The following is a 22187-nucleotide window of genomic DNA, read 5'->3' as shown; positions in this document are numbered from 1 at the left end:
AGCCACTGGTTGTGCTGGGAGCATGATTGAGCTGCCTGTAAGATCTTGGTGGCTGGAGATGGGATCCAGGCTTTGTTTTTTCCCATCCTGTTGGATGGCAGTGATTTTGTCTGAGGGAAAGCATGTGCTAAACTTGCTGTGCACTGCTGGAGGAGGGAAGAATGCACACAAGGAAAACAGTTCTACCCACAGCAGGTGAGGAACAGTGCCAGCATCGTACTAGCAGTTGCAGATGACGGGTGGTGGGCAAAATTCCTGCCACTTTCTAGATTAGTAAAACACCTCCTCTGGGTCCAACAGCAGACTGATAGAAAACACAGCCCACAGAAGCAGTCCCTGCAGATGGTGTGTGTTGAACTACTATTAATCTAGACAACCTTTTGCGATGTTTAAAGAGTTTGTCCCGGCATAAAATAGCTGGATGGAAGGAGCAGTCTCGGCAGCATCCGCGTCTCTCTTTGTCCTCCCCAGCGAGCATCTCCGGGCAGAGCAAGCCCGGGAGGAGGAGGCGCCTGGGGCGCAGCGGCAGCGGGGCTGCCCGGCCGGGCAGAGAGGAGGCGGGCGCAGAGCAGGAGCCCCGCGGCACCGGAGCCCCGGGAGCTCGGGGAGCCGGGGCGGGGCCGGCCGGGCGGGGCAGCCCGGACCCCCCGCCTTCCCCGGCGCCTCCCCCGGCCCGCAGCACGGAGCCCGGAGCCCGCCCGGTCCGGAGCGCGGCGGAGCGCGGCCATGGGCTCCCGGCTGAGCCGGCAGAGCAGCCTGGAGGAGGAGAGCGGCGAGGAGCCGTGCCCCGGCAGGCTGGAGAGCGGCCGGGGCGACTTCCACCTCTCCTCGCTGCTGCTGCACCCGCAGAAGCTGCCCGGGGTGCTGCGGAAAGCCTCGCCCGCGCCCTACGTGCGGCGGGTGGGGTGGCTGCGGGAGATCCAGGCCACCATCCGGGAGCACAAGCGGGAGCACGCCGTGCACATCCTCCGGCTGCTCAGGAAGGTACCTGCGGCGGCATGCGGGATGCGGGATGCGGGATGCGGGATGCGGGCAGGGCAGGGACAAAGGGCCGTGCGGGGCCGGGGGCTGCAGGAGCCGCGGTGCAGGAGCCCCCTGCCCGGCGCTGGGTGTGCAGTCCTCCTTGCGGGGCTCTTTGTGCTGCCTTTCTCCGCTCCGTGCCCCGCTCCGTGCCCTCCGTGCCAGGCGGCACCAGCCACCTCCCCGACCCCCAGGCTGGCACAGAGAGGGGCTGGAGGGAGCTGCGAGGGGACTGTGCTGCACGCAGGAGAAGGGGGGTCCGGGCTTGGGCTGTGCCCATCCACACCCCTCCATGGCAGCCTGAGGGTGTGCTCAGGATTGATGCCCCTCCAGAAAAAAGCCACTGCCGCCCCACTGCCAGCACATCCCATCATGGCCACTCAGCCATCCTGGGAAACCCCAAAATGGCTTTGGAGGGCACCTCTGGGACAGTCGAGGCTGAGAGGAGAGGTAAAGGGGTCAGTGTATCAGTGGGAGCATGTTTCAGTCTGCCGCCATTCAGGAACAGAAAAGGCAGTGTGCAGACAGTGTGGTGCCAAACTGATGCTGAGGACAGAGCCCTGCTGCTGGAACGGAGCCATCTCCTCCATCACTCACTGCTACCATCACTTTCCAGCCAAACTCAGCTGCCCCAAACTGCAGGCAGCTCTGTGACTGGTAGCACAGGGGACAAAGCCCACCTCTGATGTGGACATCAGACACCATCAGTTTGTAGCTTGTCATGTTGCTTCATTAGATAACGATCATCTAACTTCCTCTTGGCAATGTGCATTATCTCTTGCCTTAGTAGCAAGTGGCCTTTGGGTGTGAGTGCAGTGGGGCAGGGACTGGCTCACTGGATGCTTGCTCACCCACACCACTGGTTGTGCTGCATGAACAGCCCTGCCTGCTCTGCATGTCCAGGGTTTTACAACACATCTGACAGTGGTGCTCACTGCCTGGGCTACCAGGAAGTTACAAACTCACAGGTGAGAATCCACAGGACCAAAAATTAACACTCTGCTTCTCCTGTCCACTACTTGAGCATTCGCTTGAAGATTGTTACCAGCACCACACTTTTCTTGCCACACATGTAGGCAGATAAACTCACAGCAGAAAACCTCTGTGTGTGCACCAGTATGGCAGACAAGGGTTAAATAAGATTTCTAAGGCAGTTTTGGAGAGGCATTATTGCAAGAGGCTTGTGAAGACATAGAGGCAACCACTCACTTCATGGATGTGGCAAGGTAACATGAACAGGCTTTTCTAGGGTATGCCAGAGGCCAGAACTACAGAATGCCATTTCCACCTCTCCTGGAGACTGAAGCACTGAAACCTTCCACAGACCCAGGAGGTCTCCAGAAGGTCCATCTGTGAACAGGCAGGGTTTGAGTGCTAAGGCACAGGGCCATATGGAATGCAGGGTCATTTCTAAGCTCCTTTCAGGATCAGTTGAACACCTGGCTTCCCCACATCTGTGCTTGAGGATTACCATGTCATGGACATTCACGTTTTGCCTGCAGCCTTTCCAGTTCCCCATGTTATTCCTGGTCCCCAATTCTGCCTGGCCATGTTGAAACAGTGACTGTCTGCCCATCTGCTCACAACAGAACAGTGGGACATGCATCCTGTAATCACAACATCCTCTGCCAAGCAAGATGGGAACCCAACCCATCCCCAAAGCCTCTGGCTCATTGAGCACTCAGAGGTTTCAGAGATGGAGGGTTTACACCACTAACATGTACCACACCCCAGGCTGGGGTCATGTAATCACCACCAGTCCTCCTTACATGTCCAATGTCAGCTTCAGATCAGCCTTTTTTTCTAACTCACAGATTTTCCTCACTCCACAGCTGCATTCACCCCTTAGCCTGGTCCCCAGCTGTCCCTCCTTACCTTGGCAGTGTCACGCTCTCGGGAGTCACGGATTAGTGTGTCCCAGGTGAGGGTCTGTTTGTTACCTGGAAAAAGAGAGATACCTGTTCACTCTAGTGGACAGGGAGGATATTTAACACCACACCTCATCACTGTGCCTTGGGCCAGGGTGCAAACACCCCAGGGAAGGCAGAGAAACGGTGGGACTGGAATTGCAGCCTGCTCAGGTGAGCAGAGAGCTCAGCCAGAGCAGAGGACACGGGATCCCCTGTGTGCCTCCACTGCTCCAGCACATCCCCCTTGCCCAGCCCTGCAGGTGTACCCTGCTGATGGATCTGCCAGAGGTTTTTCACCTGTGGGCTGCAGACTGTTCCTAGGATGTTCAGAGGGTGTGAGAATGTAAAGCAAGCAAGGCAGGCAGAAGCAGACCCACTAACAGAGATGTGAGATCCCAGCATTTCAGAGGACTGCATGGAGAACAGCTGCAAGCTGCAGGTGCATGTGTGCTTTGTACATGAACACTTGGACAGCTCCACTGCACACCATCTACCCCAGAAATGCCACCAGCAGAAGCCAGATCAGCTTTCCTGCTGATCTAGGTGGGCATCACTCAGCTGAAGCCCAGGGAGACATTAGACTTAGACCAGCAAAAAGTCTGCTATAATCTGTTTTCCCTGTGCTGAGACGATGGCAAAGTGTCACTTTTAAGACAACAGCACTAAGCCAACTGAACTGGCAAGAGTTATAATATTCTGCTGTCTGCAGCCACCTTGTAGCTGGTACAAAATTTTCCAAGAAATGAGAGAGAGAGGGAGGGAGAGAGAGAAATAAGTAAGATGAGCTGAAAAATGCCTCTGGGCTAAGAATTTATGGAATATCAATGTGAAGTGAACATTTACAGCTATATTACTTAAAAAACCCTTGCAGGCAGGATTTATAATGGGAATGCAGATTCATCTTAATGGTATAGCTCCAACTGGGGGAGTTTAATTACTGCTCTGACATCCACTGCTGCATGCCCAGCCATGCCATCCTCACAGCAGCTTTCTTCATCTGTGCACATTACACTTGGTGTGGGAGGCTCCATTTCCCTGAAGCCTTATGGTTAAGGGAGACACTGGCATGATGCCTTGGCAGGCTCCTGGCCCATGTCCAGCTGTGGCTGTCTGTCCTTCAGGACTGATCCACTGCTTGGGTTCCTTGCCTGCTTACAGGTGTCGTTTGTGCACACAGAGTGATGGGGCTGTAAAGTATTTAATTTATTCTCCCTTCCTGTGTCTCTAGCCAGGGTCTCTTTGGGATTGTGCTTCCTGCTCAATCCAGCATATCCAGAGCAGGATGCAGCACTGGCTTTGATTGGTGCTTGGAGTAAGGATCCCAAACCTCTGCCAGCAATGGCTCTGCCCCTGTTGGTGATGTATGTGCATACATCCAGCTTTTTCCCCCCCTCTCGCTCCATTTTTTTTTTTAGCTCCCAGTCACTGGGTGGTGCCTGAAACACACACTCAGTAGAGCAGTGTGAACATATGGGGCACCCATTTGCTTATTCATTTCTCCTGTCAGCTGCATACAGAATGGGGAAAAGACTTGTTTCCTCCCTTAGCTGAGCCCTCCTTATAAACTGAATCAAACCCAGCACTATCCCTACTAGAGAGTTTTTCTGTTCTACATCTCTGCTCCTAGGGTACTTTTTTTCATATGTGAATATGTGATCTCTCTTTCCCACATTTTTTTAAAATATTGTTTGTTTTTCACAGCTCTGTGGTACCTTCTGATTGCAGTAACTGTGTCAGTATATTAGCTCTTTGCTTTCCCCTTAGCAAGAAACATCTTAGTTCTTTGCAGTATTATCCATTTGGCCCTGGGAAGGCTTTTTGTTCCCAAAGATGCTGAGGTTTCCTCCAAAGGTGCCCCATCCCCTGGTCCACAGAGGATGGACCACAGATGGCCCTAACTCACACTGTGGAAGATGGAAGAGGAGCTCCTCTGTGGTGTAAAGCCACCTCTAAATTTACCACTGCATCCCATCCTGAGAAATTCACAGCACAGCTAAACTCACACAGGTGGGCAGGACTTCTGCTCAGCCAGCCACCACCAGGGCATATGGCAGCATCTAAATACCTGAGAAAGGTCTGATTCTTCCAGAAAAGCTGAGATTGGAGAAGCAGCTTTAGAGCCAGCCTTCCTGCTTGGCTTCTTCAGCAGATTCACACATAGAGCTGACAAAACTGTGTTTCTCTGAAGTTAATTCTGTCCAGGCTCCAGCCAGCCTGGAAATGATAGAATTCTCACCTTCCTGTGGTAGGTGGAAATAAGGTGGACTAGCTCCAATTAACACTGCATCTCATCCAACTCTCGGGCTGCCTCACCCCCAGCACAGTAATGCTGGGTCAGACACGGCTGCTTCACCTCTGCTGGATCATTTCCTGTACTGGGCATCCAGCTGGCACCACAGCAGATTTACTTTCTGGTTTCAGAACATCCCATGGATAGAGCTCTAAGGAATCCCGTGTGCCTGACTGTCTGTTTTTGTTGTAGGACCTAGGACTGGAAGGAACATTTCTCAATGAAGTGCTCTACAAAAATGCAACTTTCCTCAACTTGGTGGATCCCATCTCTCATGACCTGCTGATGAGCCTTGCCAGAGATCTGCAATGTCCCAAAAAGGTGAATTCTCCCTCAGCTCAGTGAGTGCTTTGTGGCACAGCACTGATGCAGCTGGTGCTGCTTCTGGGGCAGCTGGTGCTGCATCAATCCTCCAGAGCCAGGCAGAGTGTGCCCTGGGAATGGCAGTGTGTGCATTGTGGGCATATTTCTGTAGAAATCAGTTAAAACTACCTCAGAACATGAACAGCTGAAGGAGGGGATGGCATGTGCACAGATATTAGGAAATTACTTTTTGTGTCCATAGTAAACTTAGTGACAGGGCAGAGAGCCATAATCAGCGGTATCACAGGGGTTCAAAGCAATTAGAGCTCATGGAGCTGCAGGGGAGAGCAGAGATCTCTGCAGGAAAACTACCTCTCTCTTCCTGGGCTCTTTTCCATATGTAACTACCTCAACCCAGCATTATTTGTCCCCATAAACTCTCAGGGTTCCCCACAGAGAATGGTGCTGCAGGAATATTTTGCCACTGGGGGTTCAGGAAGTAAATGTGTGATGTGCACAGCATCCCTGCATGCTCCAGCACTTTCCTTCAGAGGATGAGGAGGGCAGAGTAGAAAGGCAGGGCTGAGAACTGACAAACATCACAGATGTCCCAGTCCCACTGCAACAACCAGCATCTATTTCTGTTACCCTTTGCCACCACAGACACTTGGATTTGCAATGTACCCATTTGCTCAATAGGCTTGGCAAGTGTCATGTTTGCTTTATAAGGAGAGGAATAGAGTGAATTTCTTTATTCAAAGAGAGATATTAAGAACACAGAGCTCAGAGCAAGCAGCAGTGCCCCAGGGAATACATTGAATGCCTGGTGTAGATTAGTGGCATTTCTAACCTTGTTCTGCCATCTCCTGATAACAGAGGCTCACTGATAACAATTAACCAGTCATGTCTCAATAGACAAACCACATTTAGCCAAAGTTTAATCATCATTATTAGGCTGTAGCACAGCCTGACAGCCTGAGAAAAAAACCAAAAAACCTTTCCAAGAGTAATGTCTGTGTAATTCATGTAAGCATTTGAAGGAAGGGCTGGGTGGTGGCAGTGGTATCTCTTTAACCACACTTCACCTGACCTCATCTCCAGCTGTTCTACCAGACCTTCTCCAAGCCTGTGCTGTGCAGTGCCCCTCAGGGCAGGCAGCAGGAGGGGACCTTGCTCTAATCCAGTGCCCATGTGTTTGGCAGATAACACATTGCCATTTTTATACACCTGCTTATCCCCCCTCTCTACTTTCATGCCTTATGGATGCACTGACACACGTACCATTGCACAAGAAATTGTTTTCCCCATTCCTAAGGAAGATGTTGAGCACCTGAGTTGCCCTTCAAAGCCAGCAGAGGTTTAATGATTTAATTAAATTCTTGTAGAAATTCAGTACCTACAGCACCAGGACCCTTCCCAGAACAATGCCAGAGCACGTCCCCTCTCCGACCCTGGCTGAGCATCTGGTGGGTGTAACTGCATTACAGGCAAGCAGGCTGAGTGCAATTCCCAGTCTGTCAGTGGAAATTAAATCAGAGAGGACACAGGAAAGAACAGGAGGGTAACTCTCAGCTGGGAGCCAACAATCACTCACAGGGCTCTGTGCCAGCTGCTGTGCTGGAGCCTCTGTGCACGTGCACCCTCTTGGAGAGGTTTGCTGTTGTAGGTGACAGCAGAGTGCCAGCTGCAGCCCTGCCAGCACGGAGTCTAGAACGTGGCACCTAAGCCAAAGGCATGGGCCAGTCCCTATGGGGCTCCTAGGGAAGCTGGGATGGGGATCAGGGGATGCTCAGCTGAGCAGAAGGCTGGGATCTCTCTCCCCATGCTGGCAGTGGATCCCTGGGGAGTTCAGCTGCTTCAGGGGCTGCTGAGCAAAGTCACAGAGCAGCTGTTGGCCCCCAGTGCAGAGCTTTAACTGCTCACAGTAAGGAATAAATCAGAGCATTCCCTGACAGCTTTACTGGTGTTCACCTATCGAATCCGTAAATGCACATGTGGCCCCAGGGCTGGAGGGCTGAGGGGTGGGAATGCAGGTGTCTGTCAGCAATTGGAAAATGCAATAGGGAAGGCAGAAGTCCCAGCCTTCAGCAGCTGCCATTTGCCATTCTGCTTCAGCAGAGGAAGAGGTTCTGTTCCAAGTCATGGCACTAAAGAACATGTGCAAAAATAACCCAGGAAGGCAACAACCATGTGGGTGCCTTCTTTTCCTGACGAGTTAGTGCAGTGGTGGGAGGGAACTGCTGGCATTGCAAGCTCCCAAACTCAAACCTCCTGTAGCAGAGTGGACTGCAAGGAAGTAAGATGGACTATGGACTAAGTTTCCTGTCCTGACATCTCCCAGCAGGAGCACAGGAGGCTGTGGAGTCAGTGTGTTACTGCAGGAGGAGCAGGAAGCACCTTGGGGATGGGGCAAGGGTGCCACTTACTGACCTTTCCACATCAGGGTATCAGATAGTCCAGAGACAGAGTTTGGGGAAGCACAGCAGCAAGGTAATTAACAGAATTAACAGAAATTTAGCACTGTCCTGTAACACAAGGAGTTGGCAGCACAGGAGTCCCTGAAACAGAGCATTGTCAGTCACCCCTGCCTCAGCCCTAGAAAAAGATCCCCTCTTCTGAGTTTCACTTGTTCCTGGGTGGGCTGTGAAATTGTAGCCCTGCTCTGGGCAGGAACATGCTGGCTGGGCTGGGGTTCTTCCTGGCAGGGCAGAACTCCTCCTGCTCCTCCTCCACCCCAGGAGAACTTGGCATATGGCAGAGGCATCTCAGGCCTTCTCACCATTCCTCTTTCATTGCCTCTTCTCTTCATCTGCTCCCTTACATACATGACCCTGCTCCACTGCCATCTTCATTCCTTTCCCATCTTCCTTTGCCCTCCTCCTTTTCTCATGCTGTGGTGCAGGCAGTCTAAGCTGTCCCTTTGCTTTCAGGAATACGACCCCTGGAAATCCTCAGACAGGATCTGCAGGCAGCTCATTTACCACCTCACCCCGCACTCCAAATGGCACCGGCACGGGATGCCCCGCAGGAAGTCCCAAGTGTGGTAAGAGCCCAGCAGGGATTGTGTGGATGGGCACAGAGGGGGATCTGCCTGGGCAACCCATCCAGCACTCTCCTCCTCAGAGAGAGGCAGGACTGAAAACAGTGCACAGCAGCTGCAGTGCAGCCTCTTCCAAACCCCAGCCCCAGCAGCCCCCTCTTTGATGTGTTTTGCTCCTTCCTGTGTGGTGTTACAGTTCCTCACCTTCTCCAAAGAGGACTGAAATCAATCCCTCTGAGGGCACAGCACAGACACCCCTCCTGCAGGGCCTGCAGGGTGTTTGGCCCCAGGAGCATGGCCAGGGCTGCCAGCCTGTAAAAACCCCCATGTGCCAAAGGGAGCTGTTCCCAGCTCTGCATCACACCTTGTCCTAGTTTAAAGCTTCCCTGACAGTGGGAAAGGTGTCCCATTATGAGGCACTGCCCCCAGCTGATCACCCCATTCAGCAGGAACCACTCTGGGGTGGCTGGATGGGTGACCATCCTTCTTACCTCCCACTTCTCTGCCAGCACCTGGAGAGGGCCCTGGGATGGTGCAGAGGCACAGAGAACCCAACTCAGAGCATGTTGGTCACTGGATGGCAGCTGCTTTTCACTACTAGAAGTGTATTTGGACACCCACACTTGTTCCCTCCTTGACACTTGCTGGTTTTTCTGCCCAGATAAAGAGCAATCCCCATGTCTTTTAAATCTACCCATCCTCTTGTCATTTTCTTGGAGCAAACCCTGTTCCTGTGACACAGATCACCACTGCTGAAGAAAAGACAGAGAAGTGACTAAGAAAAGAGCTCATGTCAGCCCCATTAGATTCACAGGAATAAATGCAGGATTGGATAAAAAGAAATGCAAAATCAGCAGCACTCTGAGAATGGCCTTGGGCTTTTCTGATGCTTTTGGTCTTTGATGTGTGTGCCAGCAACTTAAAATCCCCCATGAGAATTGACATTTCCATCATACCTTTCATTCTGACTCAGAGGCAGGTTCCCAGTGCATCTTAAGGAATAAATCCCTAATGCCATGATTTCCAGGCCATCTGCCTCTTGCACCCACTTTGCCAGGAGCTGAGCACTCCCAGTGCTCTCACCCCCAGCACCCACAGGGCAGGATTGTTTGTGCTGCTTTGCAGGTGCCAGGCACAGCTCAGAACAAGACTGAGCTTTCAGAGATGACTGAGCCCTTTTCCAGACCCACTCAATGACATTTTCCCTGTAGGATCCTGCAGAATACTGGAGATGCAGGATATAGATGGCAGTTCTCACCTCATCCCTGTCCCCTCCCAAGCTTAAAGAGAAGAAGTTCAGATCTCCAAACTCCTGCTTGCAGGCAAACCTCTTGTCCAGCTGGACTTCAGGATGAAGGGTCAAACTGGAAGTGTTCCCTGTGATTGCACAGCCTGGGGACAGCAGAGGACTGCAAAGTGCTGCAAACCCATCCCTTAGTAACAACAGAGAGGAGGTTTGTGGCCAGAGGAAGAGCTCTGGGTCCAGTGAGCAGCCCACATAGAGGGGTCAGGCCTCACAGAACACCTGTGAGCACAAGCAGGGAGAGGGCAACAAGGCAATGTGCAATAAGTCTGAAATGGGCTGCCCTGCCTGGCTACCACACCCAGTTACAATGTGTTACATAAGGCACAAATTAATTTTGATGAAATATTTAACAGCAGAGCTTTCTCTTTTAAGTGTGGAGATGAAATGTTTTGCAGTTTGCAGCAAAAGACGCCTGCAGAGTTGGCATCTGAGGCCGCTGCAAGAAAATGGGTGTTGCCAGTAGCAGGAAGGCAAGAAATAGCTGCTTCATTTGGAGATACCAAGGCACAAGTTTGTTTAGGGAGGCTTTTTTTACATGATCCACATTCTGCACTTCCCTCTGTCTGCTCGTGGGAGTATTTTACTACAGTGTCTGTCTCAAAGCCTGTGCCCTTGGCTTGCACCCTTCCTGCTCTTTAGGTCCTGCAGAGAGCATGGGTGTAGCTGCAATACTTTGAAGGAATTTCTAAAATCTAGTGGGGGTTAAGGACAGCAGGGAGGATCCGTGCATGGAGACCACATTCAGAAACCAAATTCTCCTCTTGCTTTTGCAGCCTCCTGGGCTTTGGCATCTGGCTTTCACAGAGCTGATGCCTGACTCCCTTGTTCTCTGAAATGCAATTTCTACTTTCTGCAGCATGTTAGATGGGTCCAGGAGATAATTAGCAAGCTCAGCCATACAGAGAGCTTGGAGCATCTGCCAGGTTTTAATTACATTTGGGCTGTTATGGAAGTGTGGTACTGCAATACTGGAGTCAGATGATGCACCAGGTGTTGGTCCCCACTGCCAAACCAGTGGGTCACAAACAACTTAACAGCAGTTGCATCCCCAGCTGCTCTCAGTGGGACCCACATCCAGCAGGTGCACACCTGAGCCACCCATGAGCTTTCTTCAAGCACTGCTGTTTCAGTGCACAGGCAGAGCCCATACAGAAATGTGGAAGGATAAAGCTCATTGTGGGTCCATGGAGTCAATGCAAAGGCAGCTGGAGGGAGCAGGGATCATCCAGCCCAGGCTCTGTCTGGTTCCTGTGCTTGACTGAAGTGCTGAGGGTGAAGCTGGGAGCCAACTTGCCCTCTGCATCCATGCCTGTGGGCTCCCTGGAGTGGCTGTATGCCTTGTACAAGGAAGGGTTGCAGTCCCAGCTGTGCAGCCACCCAAAGAGACTATTTCAGCTGCCCTGGTGATACTCAGACTAAGACACTGAAAAGAAGAGGCTTCTTTCCTGCAAATCCTGGCTCAGGTTTGCAGCCAACAGCCTGCACCCCACTAGCTCTGCCCTACTTGGGTTGGCTGCCTAACCAAACTGGGAAGATAAGCTCTTGCAGATTTACTCTGGGGGTTTTAAAATTGAAAGCTCAAAAGCTGGAGGATAAGATTTCTGCAGCTTTTTCTTTTTTTTTTTTTTTTTTTTTTTGCAGCAGGGACTAGCATAACTACTACACAATTTTCAGTCTTTTATGTCCTAGAGGGAATTTAGTTTTAGCACCATTTTACGGTTGTATAGATCACTCCCACTTAATGAGCAGAATACATCCTGGAGTGTTGTATAACTCCAGCTTCACTTTCTCATTAAATTGATGTTTAGTGTGTAAAGAGTAATGGATTAAGAAATGCTCCTTTATACAGACATAGACCTTTTAGGCTATCAGTGCCACTTCTGTGGCATTTTTGACAGATGCAGAACTTTCAGATGTTATTAATTCTTGTTTTCAGAATTCTTGGGGCCTCTTGCCATGATGAATTCAAGAGAACTGTCACCATCTGCTGCCAGAACAGGGTGGGACCCAGAGGGTGTATTATTTTTTGAGGGCCAGACACACTGGGCTTCAGTTCAGAGCAGAGAGGGAGAAGGGTATCAGGTGAAGACTGCCTTTGTCTGGAGAGCTGGATCACAGTCTGGTACTGTGATTAGGAAGCTCTGGATTACAACTGAACTGTCTTGGCAAGGCAGTGTCAGGGAACCTTAATGTATCTTCCACTTGCCTCATCCCCAGCGCTGGCTCCTTCAGTGTAACCACTTCCTTTCCTGAGTGCAAAGGATTAACCCTGGCTCCTCAAAGCAGGCAGGCAGCAGACACAGCTTTATAATTGTGACCAAAAACCCCAGATTTTTCACACAGTGGCTGGTTCTGGAAGAGCAAATGCAGTCAGTTGTGTGTATGGAGTTAACTCCCACACCACATGTATGTGGCCTTTCCTTTTCACAAATCTCACCACAGCTTTACTTTGCTCATCTGAGTGGATTTCATCATGGCTAATCCAGTATCCCTTCTGGGCTTATTGCTCCCTTTCTGTTATTGATGTGCACTGGCCAGACATTGCAGCATTAGATGCATTTTTAAAATGCAGTGAAAGCACTTGTGTCTAGAGGACTTCAAGGAAACAGCTCTAAAGGGCTTCACTTTTTTTTTTTTTCCTTGAAAACATCACTCAGCACTGAGGCTGACAGTTCTGGCAGATGAGATCCCAGCCTTCACATGGCATGAGGAGAATATTAACTACAGCTTCGTGTCACCCTTATGCAACAGGGTAAACAGGCCCCATCATTCCTGCTCCAGTGAGAGGAAGCCAAGTCAGTTAACTAAAGCCACATGGAAAACATCATATGGGACTACAGGAACTGCCCCACACACTGTTTCCAAGGAGCTGCTGCTCACAGAGATGTCAGATGGACAGACATGAGCTGGTGGATGAGTTGTAGATTGGAGGCAGGAATTGTGCCCTCATCTTACAGTTCTGAGCGTCCCAAACACTGCCCTGAGGGGGGTTCCCAGCAGGAACCATACATTTGAGGGTTCCTATACATTTGGAAAGGCTGTTGGAGGTGGCAGAAAGGGTCACCCAGCAGCTTGACACTGCCCTGCCAGAGTCAGGAGTAAAAAGGCCAAGACTGGCAGGCAAGAGAAGCAGGACACTGGTGGGCAGACAGTGAGGCTGCGTGGAAGGGGGCAGTGAAAAGCAGCGACCTTGTGCCTTTGTGACTCGTACCCATGGGTCAATACATGATATTTACAGCAAGGAGGCATTCCCTGCTTTGCTAGGAGAGGCCTAAATAATGAAGGGAAACAAGCTGAGGCCTTGGACAGATCAAGTAGCAGCAGGGGGAAGGCCAAGGGCTCACAGGTCTCTTGAACACACCTTCAAGGACAAAGTGACAGCAGAGGCAGGAAAAGAGAGGCACTCAGCTGCATCAACAACTACAGATTTCCAGATTTCCATGTCCCACCCCAGCTGCAGAGGGAGTGAGACAGGAGAAGGGCTGCCTTTGCCTCCTCTCCACAGCTGGTCACAAGAGCTTGGGCACAAAGATGGAGATGTGAATAAGGGACTTCTCAAGGAAGTGACCTATTTGTGCACTGCCTCCATCCTCACAGCAGGGCCAGGATCAGCTGGGGCTGGGTTAGTCTAGGTCAGTACTTTTGAGGCTTCTCTTTCCTTTTTCATGTTGCATTAGAGGCAGCTAAAGCCAACCCTGCACAGCAGCACCCTGTGCCACTGGGGAAGCAAAGCAAGCAGATTATGCTAAGTAGGCAATTAAAAAGCTCAGAATCCATCCCCTAAATCACTGCTCAAAGCAGGGATGCCATCCAGACATGCCTGAGGTTCTGTGCAAGAAAGAGCAGCTGAGAGATACCTGACTCATGGCTAATTAGCCTCTACTGGCAGTGCCTGTTAATGACAGAGGGGATATCCACTAATGGGAATTTCTGGCATCAGCAAAGTTTTATATTTGGAGACAAATTTAATGTAAAAATAAAAGACAGAGTGATAGAAAGCTGGTAATTCTCCAGAGAAATAGGCATGAAGTGGTGAGCACCCCTCATTAGCAAAATTCTATCTCTCACTGTCTCTTCCCAGCCTTTCTCCATAGCATGGAGACAAGGAAATGAGTTGAGACTCCAGGACCTTCAACATTCTTGGGCTGAGCAAGCTCCCCCAAACCCCACAAAGCTAACAAGGGTTCAGACACCACTGTGACTGCTACAAATCCCAACAGGGCAACACTCAGGAGCCACTGCACCCCTTTGGTGCTGCCACCAAAGAATTTATCTGATGAGCAAGAAATTGATGGGATTCAGTGCTAATAAAAAAACCAAACATGCTGAGCCTGCAGCTTCATGGACTTGAAGAAGGACCTGGAAGATGGCCTGAGGGTTAATTCTCTTGGGACAAGTCCTGGAGACAAACAGCTAGCAATTAATTTCAGGTCCCCTAATTGTCCCATTTCAAGACAGCTCTGTATTTGCTTATCTAGCTGAGCTCCCAGGAGGCTGGAACACTGGCTGTGTGTTAGTGGAAAGAGGAAGATTTTTATCCCAAAATAAAGCCTGGGGAGGCACAAGATGGCTTCACCTCTTTCCCAGCCCACATTTCTCACTGAGAGGATTTTTTTTTCCAGACACCCTCAGGTCTCTGAGGCCCCTTCTCTGTCTGGACTGACCCAGGGTGGATGTCCCATAGCCAGGCTCAAAGTGCAGCCTAGAGACTGCTGGTAATGCCTGCTGGAGAGTAGAGCTGGCACCCAGGGAAGGGATAAGTGGCAGTGAGGGTGGGAGGAAAACTGGCTCCTTGTCCCTGGGAGAAAGGCCAGACCCCAAGAAGGGGGCTGGGAACAATGCAAAGTAAAACCTTCCTCATGAGAAGCAAGGACATGCACCTCAAAGAGCTCCCATCCCTCAGCAGGGGTGGAGAAGGGTTGAAAGCAGGGTGTTGATCCTTTATAAACTGAACTCTGGGCCAGCACCATTCCTCACTGGATGCTGCATCCCCAGGCAGGCAGTAGGGCTGGGCTGATGATTGCCCTTGTTTCTTGCTCAAAGTTTCCAAGAATTTCCCTCTTGCAAGCCATTTCTCCAGCATTTGAGGGAGTGGGGGCTTGTTTCCTCTCCAGGCTTGCTGCAGATAATACAAACACAGTCTGCTGCCCTGCATCCAGGGTCCAGATCCTTGGTAGATGCAAATCCTCACAATTACAAATGTGCCCTGAGCACCAGTAGGTTAATCCAGCCCCCAGTGCTCTGCAGCCTCTGTCCACAAGTCCCTCAGGCATCAAGAGCCACGTTGCTAAGTAGCTGTTGTATCTCACACAAAAGAAAAAAAGCCTTCTGCAGCTGAAGCAATCTTAAAGCCTGTTTTAAGTGCAGAAATTAGAGGATAATACATGATCATTTTCCCTGGAAATAAACCTAGTATTTTCTCAGCTGCTGCACAAGTGACTGAGAGTTTGGTGCCCTGTGTATCATGCCCCTCTCCCCCCAAGAAATGGAGCTTAACAGACCTCCAAGAAAAAAAACAACAAACCAAGTGTCAGATAATTCAGAGTAAAGCATCTACCCCCATCTCCTTGACCCATTTCTGCCTGCAGACCCATTTTCCTCTAAAGCAATAGAGAGAGTGGGTAGCTGTTCTATGCCTTGCCCTAGAGATGGGGTTTAGTTGTGCCTCTGGGAGCTGCACAGAAACACCAGGGAGGCGAGGAGGAGGCTGCCAGGGTTCACAGCATGCGTGGGGTGTTGCATCTCATGCTTCAGCACTTACCAGAGAGCTGAGGGCCTGGCTGCAGCATAGGGCTGTGTCCACCAGGATGAGGCTCCTACAAACACATCCCTACAAGAGGCATTTTTATAGGCAAGAGAACAGCTTAAACACACAAGGGAGCCCCCCAGTCCTGAGACAGGAGGCCCAGAGTCACCCTGGCAGGTACAGCAATGAGGGCAAAAGGAAGCAGCAAAAAACACAGGAAAGGAAAGAAAAACAAGCCAGCAAAGAAGGGAGGGCGGGCTCTGGCACAGGACAGGAGGGTTTAAGTACGTTCAGCCAGGAGCAGTCCGGTCTGGAGAATCAATTATGGGAAGATAATTTGTCTGCTTGATTAAAACCTCCTTGGGGTATTGGCTCGGTGCTGGGAGAGCAGCAGAAGGTACCTGTTGTGGTGAGAGCACGATCTGTGACTTATTACTGCAGTCTGCACACGGCAGCCACAGGAGGGGAGGGGAGGCTCAACGGGCACAGACAGACGAGCACATTGCTTTTGTCTTTCAGACATTTCCCTTCAGTCATCACTGTCTGCACTCAGAGCCAAGTCGCTCCTGAGGGGACCCCAAGAGCCTCTCAGACTTGTCCCCTTTTAAGAAAGCTGCTGCTGCTGCAGACACGGCAGGAAAACGGCACCTGGATGCCGAGGGCGGCAGCGCAGCGGTGCCGGCTCAGACGTGCCCTCCAGTGGTCCCCACTCCAGCCTGGCTCCCATCCCCACTCCAAACCAGGCTCGTGCCCCGCAGCTTTACAAAAAGGAAGGTCTGAGGAGGCTTTGCACAGACAGAGACAAGGTTTAGGGTTAGGGAACGTGCCCCTGTGCTCATGTCTCCTTTCTGTGTCCCCCACCCACCCAGGATCTGCCGCGGTTTGACAGCACTGGGGAAGAGAATTTCCAGGAGCCACAGGCTGTGTTTGTACAAACCAGGCACTGAAGCAGTTACAGGCTTGTTTCTGTGCTTGTTTATCCTCTATTCCCCACTCCCAAGAAAGCCTTCTTCTAAACCCCTACAGGCCAGAGAAGGATGCTGTATCTCTTGTACCAGCCCCTTGTGGATACAGGGGACAGTTACCCTGTGCTCTCAGGTTCACACTCCATTTCATTCCTCCCTGTTTCACTTGATCCACATGAATGCACACCTGCAGTGTGCATTGCATGCTCTGTTCTGCTAGAACAAGTACTCCAGATCAAACACCCAGATAAAATACCTCCCATGACTGAAAGGATAACTCTCATTGTGCTAGGGGAAACCTGAGATGTTTCCAGCTTCAAGGCTGCTCCCTGATAAATTTCATACAAGATGAACCCTCTTTTGTGGTAGTCTGTGCTACACCACTGGCAGTGATTGGTGACAAACTATACCAAAACACACATGTTGTTTTTCAAGAGAATTGAAGAAATACAGCTCCCAGAAGCCTGGGCTGATCTCAGGCATGTCTTGGATTAGCAGGAAAAGGGAGACTTGCTCAGTGCCACCCAGATCACAGCATGCACAGTTCACACCTGCTGCTGCAGCAGGTAGAAGAACTGCACTGCTGCTACAAGCAATGTGGTGGATTAATTCTTCACAGTCCCATCTTTGGGGCCCAGATAGTGGAGGGATATCAGGTACCATCTTCAAGGCCCTTTGGAGATCTCCCTTGTGTGCTCAGACCAATTATAATTCCCCAGCACATCAGTCCCTGCCATTTGACAGGACAGACAAGCACTGCTCCCCTTGCCCCTCCTGTGATCCACCGAGGTGAGGTGTGTGGGTCATCTGATGTGTAAATATTTACTAAGTTATACATTTTACTTACAATACTTCAGCTCTGAATAGAAGTTAATTCATGCTGTTATTAGCTCCCTGCCATGAGAGCTCCTTAGTCCAAATGCATGCTTGCAGATATGGTTTCAGCCTTGCACAGTGAATTCCCATGGGAAATACAAGGACACATAGAAGTAGCCTGGGCAAAGTACTGCTAAACCCAGGACAGGAATTTGTGGGCTTAAGAATTGACAGGGCAGGCCACGAGGTCTTTCTGCCTCATGCTCCTACAAGAAGTGCAGCTGCAAGTTTGTGCCAGTGTTGAACACGTCCACAAAGGGCTGTGGCCTGCACTGGTGCACATTTACTGACTTATGTCAACACATGCTTATAGGGGATTATTAAAGGCTGAAATTTCTAGGATGCCATGAACTGCATATGTAAAGCAAAGCTGCCGAGGCAGTGCCACATTCTCTGCACAGCTCCAGCAGAGCCTGGCAATACTGAGGCTTGGAGGGACATTCTCACCTGCCACGGGAGCTCCTGCGCTGCTGCGGCCTCCTCCGAGGAAATTGCAAGTCCCCATGTCCCCATTGCTTTCAGGGACTGGCTGTGCCACAGGTGTGCAGGACACTACAGAGAGCCAGATAGGAACAGTGGGGACCTTGGAAGTGGTGGTTAATGCTTAACCCACCCTGATCCTCCCAAACTCAATAAGGCACTTACAAGACCCCCTGAGCACATGCCTGGGGGGGGGTCCCTACTATGTCCTTAAGGCAAGATGTGTCTGAAAGAGCAGCAAGATTAACACAATTTACAGTAAGGGATTATGTTCTCCTGTGTTACACCAACACACATTTCTAGTCAATTTTGCAACGCATCCCCCAGCAGCTCCAGTAGCCCCACAGTTCCCACTTCTCACAGCACTCTTACAAACCCACAGTCCATCATTAAGCTCCACACCCCATTTCCTTTGCATCCCCAGCAGCCTCACAACACAGCTTTTCTACCTCCTCCTCACTCCCTTGGCCAGGCAGACAATAAAAGAAATGGCTGAAGCCATCTCTTAGCACCCTTATGCCCTCCCTGCCTCTTCATAGCTGCAGCAGATCCCAGATGATCTGCTGACCACAGAGACCCAAATAGGCAGCCACTGGTGCTGCTTACTGACTAAGTGCTGCTTGTGAAGGCTTTTAAAGGGACACGCAGTAAATCCATTCCTGGAGTGCAGTTTGCCTATCTATTGTTTTCCTGATGAAACATCCATTTCTCAGACATTTAACACAGCTCTCCTCTGCAGCACAGAGCTTGGCATTCACCTGGAGAGGCAGCTCACAAACAGCCCCCACACAGAGTAAACCAGTGCTTTTGGAAAGTTTGCTTGCCTTGGTTATTTTTGCTTTCTATGCATGAGCGCCTGTATGGGCACATACAGACAAACCCTTTGACATCTGCTAGTGGGAGACACTTTAGCACCCTGTGTTGAGCCAGTTCTGGCGAAGTTTATGTGTAAGTGCTGAAAATACACAGCAAAGCCCCAGAACAGTCTGCCCTGAGGTATGGTGCAAATGCTTGTTTCCCCAGTGAGCTCTGTTAACCCTTTCCTTAACATTCTAGCCCATGTTGTTGATGAGTTCTCCCTGTCCCAAATGCTCTCTCAGGTTGGCTGAGATGGATGGGAGCGCTCCCCTTAATGAGGCTTAAACCTTAACGCTCTCTCTGGATGTCTCCCCTTCCCCACCATCTCCCCATCCCCAGAACAGTCTGCCCTGAGGTATGGTGCAAATGCTTGTTTCCCCAGTGAGCTCTGTTAACCCTTTCCTTAACATTCTAGCCCATGTTGTTGATGAGTTCTCCCTGTCCCAAATGCTGCCTCACTTGGCTGAGAGTGCTCCCCTTAATGACGCTTAAACCTTAATGATCTCTCTCCATGTCTCCCCTTCTCCACCACCAGCCTGAAGAGCAGCCTGCAGAAGAAGGTGAGCCAGGACTCCATGGATTTGTCAGGGATCCCCCTGAGCATGCGGGATGTCCACCGCATGGCCTACTACCTGCAGAACAACGGCGACCGCCTGACCTCGGTGGACCTGAGCTTCACGGAGCTCAACGACGACATGGTGCGCCTGCTGCTGCCCTTCCTCGGGGCGCTGCCCAAACTCACCCACCTGTCCCTCAACGGCAACCGCCTGACGCGGGCCACCATGAAGGAGCTGACTGACACCATGAAGGACATGAACAAGTTCCCTTGCCTGGCCTGGGTTGACCTCGGCAACAACGTGGACGTCTCCTCCATGCCGCAGCCGCTGCTGGTGGGCCTGCGCAAGCGCCTCAGCCAGCAGACCACGCTGCCGACCATCTATGAGGCGCTTGACTGCGACTCTGAGATCGCCGGCGGGCACGAGGGCAGCCAGCCAGAGGATGAAGCAGCCGGAAGCACCCCGCCACGTGCTCTTTCTCAGCAGGGCTGCGAGAGGTGACTGAACAACGGGCCGGCGCTGGCACGCTGAAGCAACCCAAGGAGAGGTTTTGAGTACAAACATCAAGCAGAGGGCCAGCTTGACCGGCTTCCCTTGGCTCTTTTCTCTCGCCTTCCCTGACATCTTCCCCCCCACCTGCTGTGAGACAAAGCCTGTCGTCCCCCCACGACGTGTTCCGCTCCCTCCCCTCGCTGCCAAACCCATTGCCCACGTTCCAGAGAGGAACCAGTGACTTACAGTGAACCTGGTCCCCAGGCAGGGTCTCACTGGAAGACGGGAAAAGACCTGTCGGAGTCAAGAATATCCTCCAGCAGCCATTGGGTTGAGGGAAAGGGGTTGGGGGGAACCTAAAACAGAAACAGGCTTGTAGTTTACTTCCTTTCTTCCTTTTCCTATGCACCTTGGAAACCTTGGGACCTGCAGCCTTGAGTGTGAAAGGAGGTACCCCAAGAGCCTAGTGCTGTGGAGCTTAGTGGAAGGGCTCAGAGGCCAGAGCTGGAGCCCGGCAGTGTGTCTCCCTCTTGTGTCTGGCTCCTTTTGTTTTGTTTTTTTCCTATTGTGTGTTTTGTATGAACGTCTGAACAAAGGGACCTGGTCAGAGACCATTGGATCACATAGGCTGGGGCGGACACATGGCTTGGAACTGCAGCATCAGGATATTTGCTGTGTGACCGGGGTGAGAGGGAGGGGAAGGAGGCATGTGTTGGTGGGAGCATGGGGGATGGGATGAGTTGGGATGGGATTGGGAGGAGGGGGGAAGAGAGGGAATGGGAAACGGTCTTGTGGATTAGTAGGATTGGTTTCAAAAACTGTGCTTTTGTACTAAAATTACAAATTCCAAGGTACTACAATTGCAAGTTCCAAGTGAAATTGAGGAAAAGCTGACAGCTGAGCACCTAACTGTGGCACTAGAGGAGCGAGCAATGAATGTGCCAGAGGTGGGAGCTCCCCAGTCGGAAGCGCAGAGCGTTGGCTCCTCGTGGCGCACTGCTCACCTCCTAATACAGCCATGACATTCCCAGTGCTGTCCAGAAACCAAGCCACTGATGCAGAATTTCCAGTGTTTTCCACATTGCTCATACTCTATGTAAACATAATAAAGAGTTCTCTTGGATATGAGCGTGAAGCACTTCAGAGTCTGAATATCTGGGTTGTTCAGAGGTGCTGGAATATGGACCAGAGCCCTCATGCAGTGCCTGAGGGACAGGATCAGGTGCCATTCACATTGGCCAGTGTGATTCATTCCTTTAAGGAAGGAGAAACATGGGTGTTTATTTGTGGTAGGCTGCCATCTTTTGTGTTGCAAGGGGCTGGTAGAAGTAAACTGATGAGATTTAGCTGATAAGTCAAGTCCTCTCAATTATCTGTCCCCACAGGAATTCAGACTTGGATGAGTTTTTGAGAGTTAAAAGTTATAAAAATGAGACATATTAAAAAACCCTATAAAAATCCTCACCCTTCTAAATGAACAATGGTAACTTTGCCTTCCTCTGCTGATTGTCTGTGAGTCTCAGAGCAGCACACATAAGCAATGCTCCTATATGAAAACAACCCAAATTCACATGGAATTCACCTTTCATGCTCTTTCCTAATTTTACAAAACATTGCAAGAAGTAAATTGGTGATATTTTTCAAGGGATCTATTCCCTTTGGACCAAGAGTGTGAGGACACTGGAAGGTATTGGTGTCTCTGATCAACCACCAAAAGCCCTAAATAAAACCAGTTTGCTGAGGAAGAAAGGTGGGATTGGACACTGTGCTGAGCATTACAATCTGACACAGCAAATGCTGGACCCAGTCCTATCTGCATTCCAGTCACAGGTGCAGGACCTCATAACCTTCACATTAACCTGCACAAAGGTCACCACCTGCTCTCTTCTCACAACTCATTTTTCCCTTCTCAGTGTAGTATCTTAAAGAATCATAGAATTGGTTCAGTTGGGAAGGACCTTTGAGGTCGTTGAGTCCAAATATTAACCCAGCACTGCCAAACCCCCCACTAGACCACACCCCTGAGTGCCACAGCTGCACCTCTTTTCCATAATTCCAAGGATGGTGACTCAACCACTGCCCTGGGTGACCTGTTCAATGCTTTACAGCCCAGTCCTGCTGGCCACACATACACAAGCCAGGATGCCACTGGCCTTTTCCACTCAGCAGCCTTCCAGCTGCTCTTCCCCAAGCCTGGAGTCGTGTTTGGGATTGCTGAGACCCAGGTGCAGAACTTGGCACTTGTTGGACCTCAAACAATTGTCCTTGGACCATCAAATTCAGCCTGCCCAAACCCTTCTGCAGAGCCTTCCTACCCTCCAGCAGATCAACATTTCCACCCAAC

At 50.9% G+C, this 22187-nt stretch overlaps 1 protein-coding gene across 1 annotated transcript; it reads left to right on the top strand.

The window, feature by feature from the left end:
• The first annotated feature begins 319 nt into the window (after window positions 1-319).
• Window positions 320-20981, top strand: LRRC75B (leucine rich repeat containing 75B). Its single transcript, XM_071445625.1, has 4 exons — window positions 320-984; window positions 5413-5541; window positions 8454-8566; window positions 19330-20981. The coding sequence occupies exons 1-4, from the start codon at window positions 727-729 to the stop codon at window positions 19850-19852; spliced, it is 1023 nt and encodes a 340-aa protein (XP_071301726.1). The 5' UTR covers window positions 320-726; the 3' UTR covers window positions 19853-20981.
• Window positions 20982-22187: the final 1206 nt, after the last annotated feature.

This window comes from Agelaius tricolor, unplaced genomic scaffold, assembly GCF_023055355.1.
Source record: "Agelaius tricolor isolate 1412-34295 unplaced genomic scaffold, bAgeTri1.0.p SCAF_20, whole genome shotgun sequence".
NCBI classification, from domain to species: Eukaryota; Metazoa; Chordata; class Aves; order Passeriformes; family Icteridae; genus Agelaius; species Agelaius tricolor.
This window is presented reverse-complemented; position numbering and strand designations above follow the sequence as displayed.

Bases quoted from the DNA above. Each gene is read 5' to 3' on its own strand.
- LRRC75B (XM_071445625.1), top strand. From the start codon at position 727: ATGGGCTCCCGGCTGAGCCGGCAGAGCAGCCTGGAGGAGGAGAGCGGC. The intron at 985-5,412 runs GTACCTGCGGCG...TTTTTGTTGTAG, and splicing joins TCCTCCGGCTGCTCAGGAAG to GACCTAGGACTGGAAGGAAC. The intron at 5,542-8,453 runs GTGAATTCTCCC...CTTTGCTTTCAG, and splicing joins ATCTGCAATGTCCCAAAAAG to GAATACGACCCCTGGAAATC.